The sequence below is a fragment of the Cavia porcellus genome, unplaced genomic scaffold (assembly GCF_034190915.1).
Source record: "Cavia porcellus strain 051 isolate PalLab524CR breed Dunkin Hartley unplaced genomic scaffold, mCavPor4.1 scaffold_37, whole genome shotgun sequence".
Classification (NCBI taxonomy): domain Eukaryota; kingdom Metazoa; phylum Chordata; class Mammalia; order Rodentia; family Caviidae; genus Cavia; species Cavia porcellus.
Window position 1 is genome coordinate 10,786,018 of NW_026947520.1, and position 16,119 is coordinate 10,802,136.

The 16,119-nt window shown below is 45.4% G+C and overlaps 1 protein-coding gene and 1 non-coding gene across 5 annotated transcripts in view; both read left to right on the top strand.

Moving 5' to 3' along the window:
- Parp16 (poly(ADP-ribose) polymerase family member 16) overlaps window positions 1-11,145 on the top strand; it is a 52,879-nt gene extending 41,734 nt beyond the window's left edge. For 2 of the 4 annotated variants that reach the window (XM_063243318.1, XM_023562245.2), the window contains one exon: window positions 10,224-11,145. In XM_063243318.1, coding sequence (XP_063099388.1) covers window positions 10,224-10,430 — 207 coding nt within the window. In that variant the 3' untranslated portion in view covers window positions 10,431-11,145. Of the gene's footprint in view, window positions 1-9,117; window positions 9,444-10,223 lie in introns of those variants that run through there. The other 2 variants (XM_013145468.3, XM_023562244.2) reach the window with 2 other exon arrangements.
- Window positions 8,253-8,366, top strand: LOC111755129 (U5 spliceosomal RNA). The gene has a single exon (XR_002789713.1). It is a non-coding gene; the product is annotated as a U5 spliceosomal RNA (small nuclear RNA).
- Window positions 11,146-16,119: the final 4,974 nt, after the last annotated feature.

The window sequence follows — 16,119 nt, forward strand, 5'->3', positions numbered from 1 at the left end:
TTTAGAATTTTAGTTTGAAGCAGGGTCTTGTTAAATTGCCCAGGCTGGCCTTAAATTTAAAATCCTCAGACTCAGCCTCCTGAGCAGCTAGGATTAGAGGCGCCCAGCCAAATCATCATTCTCATTCCCAGAAGGATGTAGCTATTAAGGGGTCCCCTCATCTCTCTGGCATCCTTGAGAGAAGATCTCCATCCACCAAAGACCGTACTAACTCTCTCCATCATGCAGGTCAAGGGGCCTCTGTGATAGAATAGAAAGACAAGAGGTGCAGAAATTAGGAAACCTGGCTTGGATCTGAGTCTGTTTCAAGTTCCTAAGTCTCTCCAGGAGCCAAGTCTTGGCGGAAGTCTGGTAATTTTGCACTGCGTGTTTTTTCCACCGCTTGCCTAGCAGACTGAAATGAAAATCAACAGCAGTTTTGGTAAAGCAAACAGCAGAAAGGTGGAGGCAGCTGTGACCTCTTTAGGCCTCTTCTCTCTCCTTGATGGGTGCTGATTAGCTGCATGTGAAGGGCTGAAGATCTATTTATCTGGGCCAATGCCTCCTGGGAGATAAGAGAGTCCCTGGGAAGGAGGGGCAGTTCAGATTCCAGCAGTGTCCTTGGAGACAGGAAGATGGTTGCAAGATCAAGAGCAGCCTGGGCTACAAAGTGAGTTCAAGGTCAGCCTGAACTGCATAGAGAGACCCTGTATCAAAAAGACAAAAAAAAAAAAAAAAAAAAGGCCAGGTGTGATGGTACATGCTTGTATCTCAACACTTGGGAAGCTGAGGCAGGAGGATCCTTGGGAGTTTGAGACCAGCTTGGGCTACAAAGTGAGCTCAAGGCCAGTCTGAACTGCATGGCGAGACCCTGTCTCAAAAACCAAAATTAAACTAAATACCTGTACATAGGTATTTATCGTTAAAATGTAGTTGCCAAGAACAGGAAAACGGAAGACAAATGTGTATGTCCTTTAAGTAGTGAATGGATAAAGAAACTTGTACATCCTTACAGTGGAATCCTACTCATCAATAAAAATTAACTACAGAGGCATGCAACAACGAGGATGGTTATCCTTATAACGCAAAATAGATTTTAAAAGGCCCATGGAGCAGAGAAACACATACCTGTAATTCCAGTTACTCAGGAGGTTGAGGCTGGAGGGTCCCAAGTTTGACGCCAGCCTGGGCAAGATGAGACCTTGTCTTAAAATAAAAAAATTTTAAAAGGACTGAGGATCTAACACAGTCAGTGTGCCCCTGGATTCCGTCTCCAGAACTGGGGGGAAAAGGCTCATACCATATAATCCTATTTATATGAAATTCTCAAAAAGGCATACACCACAGGAAGCAGCCCAGCTCTGGGGTTCCCAGCTGCTGGAAATGCAGGCAGTGGCTGATTGCAGAGGGAGGTTCTGGGGTGACAGAAATACCTTAAGCTTGATTAGGACAGCGAGTATCTGATTATATGCGTCAAACTCATTTAAGTGCACATGCGAAAGTGTGAGTTTTACAGTATGAAAATAGATTTTAGTTTTTAAAATGAGCGGTGGGGTTCAATGCCTCCTCGCTTTTCTGTGCGTGCTGCTGTCTTGCCTTCCATCCTATCGTATCCTCAGAGTATTCCACCAAAAACACTATTCTGTGGGAACACAAGGCAAACCCATTAAGAATGGTCCCTCTGGCGCCCTTTATCCCTGTGTCCCATTCCATCTATCTAGGCCTGGTCACCTTAGAGCCATCATATCCTCTTTTCTTTTTTTCTGTTTTCTTTTTGGTTTGGAGACAGAGGTCTCACCACGTTGCCTAAACTGGCCTTGAACTCACAGTCGTCCTGTCTCAGTCTCCCAGATAGGTGGGATTACATGCATGCATCACTCTGTGCAGCCTAGTTACCCTCTTTCTAACTTCCATTTCCCCTTCCCTGCACAGGAGTCTTGGTAGTGACCCAGAGGAGAGACCAAATCCTTAGGGCCAGGAGCCTTGGGACCAAAGATTTTGCTTACAAAGAAGGCAGCTCCTCAAGCTCAATTTTCTGCAGCCAATAGGATAGTGTTATGTGCTGGAAACAGCCAGCCAGCGAGGGTATCTGCGGGGCAGCCTGAGCACGGCCGCCCCCGGCACTGCTGCAGGCTCTCCTGGGCTGCCAGTGTCCTGGGCAAAGCTATACCACACCCAGAGCCATATGGGCCACTTCCAGGGATCATCAAAGAAGTCTCAGGTCATGAGGGGCAGAGGAGCCGAGGCTGTAGAGGGGTGGGGGCTGGCAGATGCATGAGTGAGGTGGTGAGTGATGGAGCAAACGCACTGGGGACTGGGGACGGTCAGGGGAGTGGGCATGCTCTTGAGATGACACTGGGTGACTGTGTACTCTGATCTGATACAAAACCATGACTCTGATGTGCTTGAGAAATACAAAGTGGGGGGGACCCCTATGATGTCCCCTGTGGATCATGAGGGCGTTGGTTCATGCCTTCAACACTGTCATGTCGCTGGGCGTGAGGACATTGGAAAGATCTTTTTCAGGTCAGACTGTTGGACAATATGACTGTACATGAATTGAGGTATGTTGCCTGATATACATCAAAATATAAGGAAATAGGCCCTTTGCTGTGTGGAGCAAACTTGGTTCTGTTTAGGAGTCTAGTAACCCCTGTTTTCTTGATACATCATAAATTTCAAGCCAGGTTTCATGGGAGAAGAACTGGGGATCATAACAGACATAAGCCAATGTTTTTCTGGGTTATAAACTGAACACATGGTTCGGTTATAAGCGCAAATTTTCTGATGCGTTTCCATGTACTCATAATGGGTTTGGTAAATTAGGTCTTGGTTATAATGTTTCCTTATAGGGTTGTGTAGAAACAAGGTGAGTATCCTTCCAGATGTTTCTTTTCTCCCACCTAAGACAAAATGAGGACCATAGTTAAAACCACAAAGGAAAGGACCTCACATCACCACTGTATCTCCACGTGTAGACATCAGCTTTTGATGCGACTGGAGCAGGGCTGTCGTCATTGGTGATGGTTTGATCTTGCCATAGGATCGGCCTGGCAGTTGGGGCGGTCTGGGTCCTGTCAGCTGGTCCACTTGCTTGGGCTGCTGGCTTCAGCTGGCTGTGGTGGATCCAGGGCTCAGCTCTTGTGACATTAACAGTGGTAGGGGTAGACAAGATGACAGAGTGGGGCCCATCCTTTATGGACCCTAGGGTGGTTGGACCCCACTTTTTGACCCAGAGTCTCTGGGTTTAAAGGGGGGCGGTGAATTGGGGCTTGTTAAATTGATGGGCATTTTTTTTTTCTTGTACGCAGCCATGGTTACCTTGCATGGCTATTTCCAAAGCTGTATCTGTTTCTTTAGAGTTGATTTTCCTATTTTGTGGAGATCACCTTTACTTTGACCTCTAATTGGGGGTGTCTGGCCAAACAAGATCTTATAAGGGGGCTACCCCATTTGTTTAATAGGAGTACACTAGATAGGGAGGAGGTCAACAGGCAGGACTTGATCTCATCTCAAGTGTGGTTTTTTTTTTGTACCGGGGATCAAACTCACAACTTTGTGCTTGCAGGCGCTTATGCCACTGAGCTAAATCCCTGCCTCAAGTGTATATATATATATATATATATATATATATTTCTTTTTTAAATCGGTACCGGAAATCGAACTCACGACCATGCACTTGCAAAGCCCCTCAAGTATGTTTTTTTTTTTTAACTTTATTTTGAAAGTATACAACAGAACAAGACAGAATAAAGCCAACTAAGATTCTACAGTGAATTTAGTACAGAACTTCACAGCAGGTTCTCAGGATAACAGTAATAGGTATCACAGTATATTTTGTTATCTTTATAATAGTTGTTCTTTCCATCACGTATATCAAATTGAGATGAAATATAGAACACTATAGAACTTATCAAAACAGAATATTGAATAGAGCAGTACCATCAAAGAGATGGTAAAAGGAAGTCCCCCTTGTTTGCTATGGTCAACCTCCCAGGAGACGCTCAGATTTCTGGTTCCCATTTGCTAATGGGGGGTGGGGGGAGAAGGAGGGTAAGGGAAGTGGGATATTTGACTCTAGGCCGTGTCACTATTTTTTTATTTTTTTGAGACAGGGTCTCGCTGTGCAGTTCAAGCTGGCCTTGAGCTCACTTTGTAGCCCAGGCTGGTCTTGAACTCGCAAGGATCCTCCTGCCTCAGCCTCCCGAGTGCTGGGATTACAGGCTTGAGCCACCACGTCTGCCTCAAGTATGTTTTTTTGATAATACTTTTTTAGCAGTTACTTGAGCATCCAGTACATGTGTTCTACCTTTTCAGAGCTGTGAGGCTGGTAGGCTGTGTATAATTTTTACTTTAGTGTTAACATCCATGTGAGCTCCTGAACTATTTCAGCCATGAACACTGGCCTGTTGTCCAATCCCAAAGTTACAGGCGTCCTGAGGATGATGTCTTTGATAGCACCATTGTCACTTCTAGGGTCTTTTCTCTGCAGTAGGAAAGATTTCAGGCCACTTTGAGGAGGTGTGAACTAGAATCTACTAGAATCTCTGGCTGGGGGCAGCTCAGTGACGTCCACAAGCAAGTTTTCACTAGGGATGGCACTTGCATCTTGGGTACCTGGGAGCCTGGTGGGCCTTTTTTTTGGGTTGTTCTGTGTATAGATTAGGCATTGTTTGCAAAGAGCTTGTGGTGACATTAAGCTCTGGTACATAGAAATGACAAGTTAGTGACATTTATAGTGTTGTGTTTTTTAAAAGTGTGAGACCCACAGGCATAGTGGTGCATGCCTGTAATCCCAGCACTTGGGAGGCTGAGGCAGGAGGATCATTTTGAGTTTGAGACCAGTCTGAGATATAAAGTGAGCTGAAGGCTGGTCTGAATTGCATAGGGAGACCCTGTCTCAAAAAGAAAATCAATCAATCAATCAATAAAAGTAAATGTGAGACCTTTGAATTGCCTTACAAACCTGGGGCCATCATTTCAGGGATAGCCAGTTTCCCATTAAGAATTTCCATCATCCTCCCTTGATTTAGGCCCCAGGCTCCAGGTGAACCATGTTTTTTCAATTGCAGTGTAGTTTGGGGTCTCTGGGAGTGGAGGTTCTGGATGAGGGATAGGTCCAGGAACCCCTTTTTGGGTTGTGGGGTTGGGGGGGGGGCTCTGTATTCTGGTTTTTCTTTGGCCTTTATCATACCAGTCCATCGATGTTCTCTGTAGTGTATAAAAACCCCTTTTCTTGGTGCCCGTATGGCATTTAGGAGCTGTAAGTTTTTTTGAAAAAAGTTTATCTCCTTTTCCCCAGCATTCAGGTACTCTCTCTCTCTCCCTGTATATAGCTCCATGAATATGTAACATGGCAAAGCTGTAGTTGGAATCTGGACAGATATTAGTTTTTTCATCCTTAGCTACTAACAATGCCCTTGTCAGGGCTATGAGTTCAGCCCTCTGGGCAGAAGCTCTGGTAGGCACAGCTGAGCCTCGATCAGAGTCCAGTGCCATCACTCTGTATCTGTCCATCAGACCCATTTTAATACAAAATTGCTCCTGTCTGTGAGATATTCAACATCCGGGTCTCTCAGAACATGACCTGTGAGACCTCCACAACCTGAGAATACCTCGTCCATAACTTTTATGTAGTCATGAGGTGGGGCTCCTGGTTTGACTCAGAACAAAGTGTCCAGGTTAACAGTGTTTACTGTCCCGAACATTATGTAAGGATTTTTGCCCAAGAGCTCCTTATACCGATTCATCGTTGGATTGGATAGCAATGGTGTTCCTTCTGGGCCATAAAGGTTATAACTGAATATGGTCCTTGAATTCTCAGTGGTCTCAAAGTCAGCTTGTTAGCTTCCTGCATCAGAGGGAAGCTCCAATCTGAGAGGACTGTTATCAGGGAACCAAAGACCTCCTGTATTTACTCTGGAACAGGATATAAGGCATTGAAGAAAAACATACAAATTTGCCATCAAGAGGTCAAGAAGTTGTGACAGTGTGTCTGGAAGCATGAAGGCCATCCTACAGTCACAGAGTCTGTTGTGACAAATATGCCACCAGATGATGCCAGGATCGTATGACCTGGGTGAAGATTCCTATGACCATTTTCTTTGGTCCATACAGGAGGAAGGACTTAGCTATGTCTGGCTGTCCTAAGGTTGAGGCCTGAGTCAAGGCCTCTTTGATCTGTTTAAATGTCCTCTCATGGTCAGCTTATTAGAGGAAGGATTCCTTTTTTGCCCCACTTTGTGGCTTCATAAGGCATCTGGCCAATAAGGAGACATTTGGGATCCAGATAGGACAAAATCCCACTGCCCCCAGAAACTCTTACTTGGCACCAGATGGTTGGGGTAGGAAGGGCACAGACAGCCTGTTTTTGTTTTATGTCCAGTTGACGTTTCCCGTGTCACTATAACGCCTAAATATCTGAACTCTTGTAAGCAAATTTGTGTCTTTTTCTCGATGCCTTATATCCTGTTCCAGAGTTATTACAGGAGGTCTTTGGTTCCCTGATAACAGTCCTCTCAGGTTGGGGCTGCTAAAAGGCGGTGATGTACATATTGTAGCAAGGTGTAATTGTTCCCTGGTACGATGAAAGCTTTGAGATCATTAGCTAGCACCTCTGCAAAGACTGTAGAGGAGTTTTTGAGCCCTTGGAAAGCTTAGTCCAGGTCAATTTTTTAAAAAAATGTCTGTGATGGGATCCTCCCATTGAAATGTAAAGATAAACTGACAAACTGATTTAAGGCACAGACAGAAAAAAAAGTGTCCTTTAAGTCTAAGCAGGTAAACCAGGCAGCACTTGTTTGAGCTATGAATGCTGGGATAATTTGCCATTACTAGGTCTGGTAGTGTGATTTTCCACATTAATAGATTAAAAGGGAGAACTCAGGATCACCTCAGTGCCCGGAAAAAAAAATGCAGCAAACCAGGAATAGACTGGCAGTAGCTTCATGCAAAGCATTCCACCAGAGACCTGTGAGGTTCAGGGTACAATGAAAATGCACAGCTGAGTTCAAAACTTCTTAAGAATCTTGCAGGTGTGGTGGAACACCTTTGTACCCCCAGAACTCAATAGGCTGAGGCAGGAGGATGCCCAGCCTGGGCTACAGAGTGAGCTGAAGGCCAGCCTAAATTACATAGTGAGGACCCTTTTTAAAAATAAAAATAAAAAAGAAACAATAAACTCCACTGCATTCCATGTATGCATGTGTGCTTGTGTGTGTGTGTGTGTCTGTGTGGTGTGTTACTGGGGATTCAACCCAGGGCCTTTGCACTAAGCTACATCCTCAGTACCTCTTAGTTTTAAGGGTCTCACTAAATTCTCAAATTGCCTAAGCTGCATGGAACTTGTAGTCCTGGTGAGTTGGCCTTCCAGAGTGCTGGGATTCAGGTCCATTGCATTACTAAAACTCAACACTAAGCAATAATATTATAACTTGAAAATCTTACTAGCCATAAAAACTGTGAGATACTGTACTAGAAGTAAATAAATCTAGAAAAACAAAACAAAACAGGAAAACCTTTCTGGAGATGGACATTAGCCAAGAGGCTGAAATAGAATTGCAAGTTCAAAGCCAGCCTGGGCAACCCAGCATAAAAGGGCTCAGTGGCAGAGCTTCAATCCCTGGCACAAAATAACAACTTTATAGGAAGATTTGTGATGTTCATGGATATGCATAAAATAAGTTTAATAAAATGCTCAAGAGGTTTTGTTTTCCAGGTTAAATACAATGAGTAGAGCCAGCTGCAGGGGCTCAAGCCTGTAATTCCTGCTACTCTAGAAATTAAGGAAAGGTGGGTGAAGTCTGAGCCCAGACTGCGTCTCTCCCCACCGCAACACCACCTTAGAAAACGCCTTTAACTGCCCGGCGCAGGATCCTACCTACACAGCGGGCAGAGGCAACAGGGTCCCAAGTTCGAGGCCACACTGGGCAATTTAGCGAGTGCCTGTTCCAAAACAAAACAGAAACCTGTCTTCACCCCAGGGAGCAGAGCCTGCCTCCCCTGCGTAGGCGCCGCCCCATCCCCAGGGCAGTTTTTCAGGTCTTATTTGCATAGCCATAATGCACTGCCGACCGTGCGACTTCTTTCATGATGATAAACATACTTGCTTTTTTAATTTTAAAAATATGGACTAAAAAATTAAAAGTATGGACTAGGATATAAAGAATTAATCAAGTAAACGGCTTTAAGTAGTAACTTTTTCTGATCACTAGTCACCATCGGTGAACCAGGAGTTCTAGTTACTCTGGTGAGAGTCACAAAAAAGCAGCTGTATACTCGAGTTTCTCTTCAAATCGTATAAATCTTTCGCCTTTTACTAAAGATTTCCGTGGAGAGAAACAATTGAGTTTTAAGCAAATTTTTTGAAGCCTTGTTTGAACAAGGCATATAATAACTTGTTTAAAAGTAGAGCTATGTGGCGTGTAAGTATTGCCACTATGAAAGTTTACAGATGTGGTTCTTTAGTTTTGCTTGCAATGTTGTCTGCTAATGTTTTGTCACTTATGGGTAACAACTCAGGAGGAGTGTGGTTTGTGTTTGTTTTTGGCTGGGTACAATAATACAGTATTTACAAAGGTTTTTTCGTTCATGTTTTTCTTTCTTTTCCTTTCCTTTTTTTTTTTTTTTTTAAGTTTTTCCTCTTTCCCCCTTAGGTTGTATACCTTGGGGGTTTGAGTTCCTGACATAGCCTTTAATACTTAAAACAGAGATGATGATACACCTATAATCCTACGACCTTGGTGGGCTGAGGCAAGACTGTAAGTTGAAGTACAACCAGAGCAATTTACAGACTCAAAAAGACCATTTTTTTTAAAGTTGAGGGAGGGGCTGGCGATTTAGCTCAGTGGTGCTTGCCTGCCTGGCAAGCACGAGGTTGTGAGTTCGATCCCCAGTACCGCAAAAAAATAAAAAATCAAAAAAAGGGGGAGAGGCTAGATGTAACTCTGTGAAGGCCCTGGGGTGGGGTTCAATCCCCTGCAAATAAATAGACAAAATTTATGTTGGTTACAAAGATGTGATTATTTTCTACTAATTTATGGCTTCTCTTTTTGCTCTTCTAAGGATTCCAGTCTTAATTTTAACATGAGGTTTGTTTTCCATTATTTTGATTTGTGCCTTTACATTTTGTTTAATCAGACAACCATGGACTGAGACTTCTGAATCTGTGAGCCAATATCAACCTTCCCTCCTTGGGTGTTTGCTAACTGCAGTGAGACGCTTGACACGTTTGCAGGTACTTCTCAGGAGGACACAGTGAAGAGAAATCCCGGGGATGGGAAGCTGGAAGGCAATGCCTGGACAGACTGAAGCAACCTGTCTGGGAGGCAGGACTCCTGGAACATGTAGACTCTGGGACACACGAAAGACCAAAGCAAGAGGCAGGTTCTCATCCTGTATTGCTGCCAACTGGCTTTGCGACTTCTGCAACCCAAGTTCTGACCCTCTAGGGGTGCAGACTCCTCCATTTACCATGATTTAGGTCATCTCCAGATTTCCCCCGGGCTGTGATGCTGCATGATGTAAACTCAGGGCTCAGGGGAGTGGAGGAGATAAGAATGTGAGAGAACCAATCAGCACAGCCTGTGGTAAGAGCCTTGTCCTGCCTTCAGTTAGGAGGCTGAGGCAGGCTGATTCCACCAGCCTGGCTGAGACATTGCTCCCTGTGGGGATGAAGGACTCAACACTGGTCCAGAGCAGAACTGTAAGGTCACACCAAGGGCACCAAGGACAATGCAGGCACACACTTAAGCACACACTTGAACATCCATGTATATACTTGCAGACAAATGTAGGCATCTAAGAAAAAAAAAATGGTTGTATAGTGTGCATAACTCATCAGGAACATGAATAGTTGCCCAGTGTATTTACCAAATAGTTATAAAATGTGCCTAGGTTACAGGAAACAAGCTTCATACTGTACCCCCCATTCAAGTTGACATCTTTGGCCTGAAGGAAAGGAGGATGAGATGGAAGGTGGTTACTGTTCAGAAAGTGTTCCATCAGGAATCTGGCTCCCTGGTGTCCTTTTTCTCCTTGGAACATTCTTTAGGCCCTGCTTTTGGCTCACTGCGTCTCACTCTTCTTAGAACTAAAAACTGGTCTGAGGTTATCTGTTTCTTTTTTCTTTAACCCTGTTCTATAGTTGATGTAACACTGTCATACAGTAAGTGAATGCAACGCTTGGCTTTTTCTCTGTCTGGGTCTTCTCTATAAAACTTTGTAACTCTTTTCTCTTTTTTCAGGGTCCTTTATTTTACAAGAACTTTGCTGCACTTTTCAGAACGCTCCTCAGCTGCCATCCCGGGCTGTTCAGCCAGAAGTTGCTGGGTTCTTCTGTGGACAGTTCCTCTGAGTGTTCCCTCTGCAATTCGTCAACATCACCACTGCCTACTTTCAGGCCTGTGGACTCTGCTATAAATGACAGTGGCTTCAACCACAGGGCCAGCTGAAGGGTCAGGCTCCTCTACACAGCCTTCAGAGTCTCTCTCCTGTGTACTTTTAGATCTCAGAGTCCTGAGAGAGACATTGGCTCAGGATTTCCAGTGAGCCCCACACAGGAAGGGATGTCATAACGGTCCTTCCAGAACTCTGTAAGGGTTAAATTTACATCGGAGACACTCTGGAAGCACTTAAGGGGCAGTTCCTTGGTGTATAGTTTCTTAAAGTCAGCTGTAACCTACTGGCCCACAGGCTGCAGTTATAGGAGTTGTGTTAGGTAGGAGGAACTTGACAGCACAATGGGAGTTCTTCAGCCAATTTTTCCAGATCTCACAGGTGAGCGGAAGCGTTGTCCATGATGAGAGCCTTGAGTGGTAAAGCTTTGTGCTGTAGATATTGCTTAACAGTAGGGCAGAAGGCCTGCCTGATCCACTCAAGGAAAAGTACTTTTTATTACCCAGGCTTTTGCATTAGCTCTCCACAAGACCCCTAGCCTATTCACGACTTTCTGTTTTCTGAACACTCCAGAGATCTCAGAGTGATCAACTAAGAGAGGCTTTCTTTTGAGGTCACCATTTGCAGTGGCATATAATAATATGGTAGCCTGTCTTTCATAGGTCTGTGGCCTGGCATTTTCTTCTCTCCCTGGGGTATGTGTATTCTCTTAGACATTTTCTTCTGGGAAAGGCCAGTTTCACCACGATTAAAAACGTGACAAGAACAAAAGCCATTTCTCTGTGTCATTGTTTCAAAGTGACGCGTGTAATTTTCAGTAGCTCTTATTAGCACTGGCAGCATCACCATGCCTAGTTATGCTATAAACCCCAGTTCTCACTTCAAAATTGTGAAATCATCCCTTATTGGCACAAAACATTTCACGCTATCACGCACTGATGGGTTATCTTTTGTGAGGTCTGCGTTTATACTCCTAGTGTTTTCACAAACTGTAGACTCAAATAGGCTATAAGCTGCCATTTGCCTTTTGTTTATCCACGCTAATAACAGCGTTTCTACCTCATCTAACACCTTCAATCATGACTTACTAATTTGAGTAATACCTCTAACACTAGCTTCCTTATGCAAATCTCTTCCCTGTGAGACTGTTAAGACGGTAAATTTTGACATGCTGTACATGTTGCTGGTCACACAAATGCCATTCTCATTTCTCCAGGTACTTTCTTTTAGATTGTGATTTCTTTCTTTCCCTTCCCTTCCTTCCTTAACTTCTTTTTTAGCTTTTAGGGGTTCATTTTGAGCATAGTAATCATAGCAATTATATTATGTGTCTAGATGTCTCCCCAAAGCCTTTGTGTACTTCTAAGTGGGGCTTTTTCAAAGGTGGCAGAATCTGGAGTTTGTGATTGAGTCATCGTTCAATGCTGGGATTGAGGATGCTGGGTTAGGAGTGGGTGATGGCTGGATCAGTCCACTGATTGGATTGGCACTGTCCTAATTCCAGGAGTCTGGATAAGATAAAAGGAGTAGGACTGGGATTTAGCTCAACGGTGAAGGTGCCTGCCTGGCAAGCACAGGTGGTGAGTTTGATCCCTGGTACCAAAAAACAAAAAGGAGCAGAAAGAGGCTGGTTCCCCTCTTCTGCTCTTGTTGCTTTTGGTGTTTCCTGCTGCCATGAATAGTTGCCCCTTTGCCATGTGGCAATCTGTCTTCGAGCCAACCAACTGTGGACTGTAACCTCTATAAACTATGAGCTACATAAACCTTTCCCTCTTTAACTTTGGGTTATTTTGTCCCAGCCATGAGAGAAAAGTAATTAAGACAGATTATAGAAAGCACTGACCACAATAATGTCCACAAATATGTGCATCTGGGCTCAGGCTGACCCTTATGTATGCTTGCATATGCTCTTCTTGTATCGTGAGTCTTTGTTCACAACCACACAAGAGGCTGGCATCTGTATCATAACTCAATACTTTGGTCATATATTAAACCTACAATTCTGGTTGTAACCCATGTTGCTTATATGTGAAGGTGGTCATAACTGGAGGGTCCAGTATACTATAGCTGGTGCTTGATTTATAGCCAGCTCCAGGAGGTTATCTTCAGCTTCACCCCAGGAATCTTATGCACCAGCCCAAGTAGCTCATTTACTTCTGTTTTTTTTTTTAGGGGGATCCCCTGCTGTTATGCCTTATCCCTGTAGCTACTGGCACAATGGATTCCCCTCTATAGCTTATATTGGGCATGTCTCAAGCCACAAGGCTTTGCAGTTTGCTTCCAGAGAGCCGAAGCCATGCAAGATAAGTTTGAACCACCACTTGTGACTTCAGCCACAAGTCAATATATGGAAATTGTTCTGGATGTATTAGCTGTTGTCCTTCCTCTCTAGTTGTCACCCAATATACCCTTCCAATCATCCCTTATCTATTGCCCCCTCAGCAGACCACCCTACCTTAAAAGACGGCCAGCTGGTTTCCCAGAGTTGCAACCTCTGGGGCATCAATTTTACTCTGTGTTCCCTGGTATAACTTTTCTTTAAGTTTTTCTTCTTTTAGCACATATTTTAATGGGGTGGGTTTCAATGCTTCTTCTCCCATCTCCACCTAAGTGTGGTGCAATTTACACTCACAGTTACTATCAATCTTCTACAACAAACTTGGCTGTAGCTGCTTGGATTTTAAAGTAGACTTTTCCTCCCTCAGATTGTTACTCTGTAAATTTGACCATTCCCAACAGACCTCTAAGTAAACTTGAATTAGTGCTATTATTTTAAATCAACAAAGAGCAGAGAAAAGTGCAAATTAACCCTGTTTTTGTTGTTATTGGGGTTTTTTTGTCTTTCTGAGACAAGGTTTCACCATGAAGTTCAGGCTGGCCTTGAACTCACAATGATCCTCTGGCCTCAGCCTCCTGAGTGCTGGGATTATAGGCAAATTAACCACACCCAGCAAATTAATCCTGAAATTGCAATTTAAAAATTTGCAATGCACAAGAAATATTTTAAAACACCTCAGCTAAGCAACTCAAGTGGAAACCAAGTAGATTAAAGTTATAATTTGATGTTTCCTGTAAAACCTCCTGAGGCCCAGCTGGACTTTGGCCATTCAGTGCCAAGCTGGCCATGTCTCTTGTATTGTTTCAATTCACACTTGCTCACTTTGAAATAAAAAGATGTCCCCTCCAATCTCAGCAGGCTGGGCCTAACTCTCTCAGCCTTGTGTCTCAGTTTCAGTCCAGCCATCAGACCTGCCCGCTGCTCAGGTATCTTTTAGTCTCAGTCCCCAGCTGAGCCCAGGAGACTTCAGATTCACAGACTTCATTTTGTTCACCCACACTCAATTATATATTTTTCTCAGACTCTTCAGACTCACACACTGATATAGCTCCCCTTTCCCAGTTGTTTTTGTGCAAGTGTTGCAGGCCTAAACCTGCACGGGCCACTCCTGCAATTCTGACACTCCTCACCTTGGGCCACTTCTGTGTTTCCTACTTGACGTGTAGGTTTTATTATTCTTGCTCTGAGTCTGGCTACTCAGTACACAACTGCTCCCCTTGCAAGTTATTAGTTGTTGGTGGGCCTCCCCTACGTTTCACTTGGGGTTATAGGTTTCATCTGACTTGGTTTGGATTGGACTGACCATGATCCTCTCTCCTGACCCACTTCCACACCCCGGCACCCCTTGTGAGCCAATCCTCATTGCAGGCCACTCCTGCTCAGGAATGTTGGTGCCCTCCGATTTTAGTCTGGATCAGATTACTGTGTACTCCCCATGAGATGATCAGGTGCCCCTTCTGTCCTAATGGGACAGATTTTCCTCTTGGGCCCTATACCTTCCTGTGGTTCTGCAGTGTGCTGTTTGGGAGTCGATTGTCACTGTCCTGTTTGCATGGGCAGGAGAGGGCCAGTTCTTTCTCCAAGGTAAGTTTTGGTACCAGAGTCGGTGTTACCAAAGATGGGTCTCCCCTGGCTTGGGGGTCCTCAGCCTGCAGGCAAATGGAGACCAGAAGCCTGTCATCTCCAGTCCTTTCATTCTGCTAGAAAATTTTGTGGATTTCCCAGAAGTTGGAGAGACCAGGAGGGTGTGTGTGGGACCTAACCACTAGAAATGTTCAAAACCAGCCTTGGCCCCAAACCAAGGAGTGATCCCCTTTTATACAATTTGTGGCATCAAGCAAGTAGAGATACAGAAGTGAAATAAAGGCAATCCTAGCAGCTAAACCTATCATATTTTTTCAATCACATGTTTTTTTTTTTTTTTGTCTTTTTCATTTTTATCGGTACCAGGGATCGAACTCACGACTGCCTGCTTGCAATATGCTGCTGAGCTAAATCCCTAGCCCTCGAGGGAGAGAAAGGCTGTTTCTCTCAGAGTTCTGCTTTACTCCAGCTATTCCCGAGCTCCTTTCCTGACAGCAGGGTGGGGATCCCTGGCTCTAGGCTTGGGTCACAAGTGGCCCAGCTAAACTAGACTCCAAGCCCTTCCATCCTCCGAGCAGGGCTGGGGGTGATTGATGAGTTTCCAGTGTGTTCCAGGCAGGGCCTTGGAACTGCTATGGATTGGCCTGGCTTGCAGAAGCCCCAGGTGGCGACTTAGGGCTGAGGCTGACCCATTCACACACCAGGCCCTGGACAGTCCAGGCTTGTGGTCACCTCCCACGCTCTCTGTGTCCTGGGGAGAAATGGCCAGGGGACCATTGGAGCTCAGCAGCAGCCCAGCCTCTTCCTCAAAGGAGTTCTGGGAGAGCAGGTGAGGGTGGTCTGTGGGTCCTGGAGTCCAGCCCTGTGCAGTCCATAGCTCAGTCCCCCTTGTGAACAGGAAAAGGCCCGATGGGAGCTTGGAGGCAGGCAGCATATGAACTAGGGGACATGAAAGGCATAGCTGGAATGAGAACCCAGAGACACTAGCTCAGGGTTCCCTGGCCTTGTGCCAACCATGGTGACACTCACTGGCCACTTTGATGAACCTCTGTCTAATGCTAAGCCACACAGGAGACCCAGATAGGCGTCCTGGCCTCAGGAGCTCCACTTCCAAGAGAACCCCTGCCTCCCACACTATAGAAAGAGAAGGGAGGGCCGGGGACATGGAGGTCCAGCGTTATTTGGGTTCTTCTAGTCCAAGGTCACACATTGGAGTCAGTGACAGAGAGAGGACTGGGCTTCTGACTCCCGAGTTCCTATTTGTTTGTTGTCCTTTGTTCTGGTGATTGCGTCTCTGCCTGTCTGTGGGTCTGTCCTCAAAGCAGCTGCACTCAGGTGAGACTGTCTCAGGACAGTCAGCTGCTGTGGAAGTCACAGCTGAAGCTTTTTCATGGACCAGAGTAGAGGAGGCTGTAGGGCCTGTAGCCAAGGGCTGGGGCCTGAAAGGGGACCTGGCTCCGGGGGAGAAAGCAGACCAGAAGGCCACGGAGCCGCAGCTGCTCAGCATCTTTTCTTCAGTCACATTCTCTTCTCCAATAGCACAGCACTCCCAAAAAACAGAGCTCCTGAGCCCCTGCTGACACAGAGGGAAAAGCACGGACAGACAGACAGACAGACAGACACAGAGCCGTGCACAGGTGCTGGCACGTACACATGGCTTCTGGTGTGAGGCTCAGGCGACTGTGCTGTGGACCATTTCCAGATGCAGCTCTTTCTTCTTGTGGCTCCCCAGGACCCAGCCTAGAGCCTGGCAGAACAAGAGCTCCACGAGGGTGTGTGGAAAGAGTGACCCCGGTGTGGAAGGCCTCAGGGCCAGGCCTCCT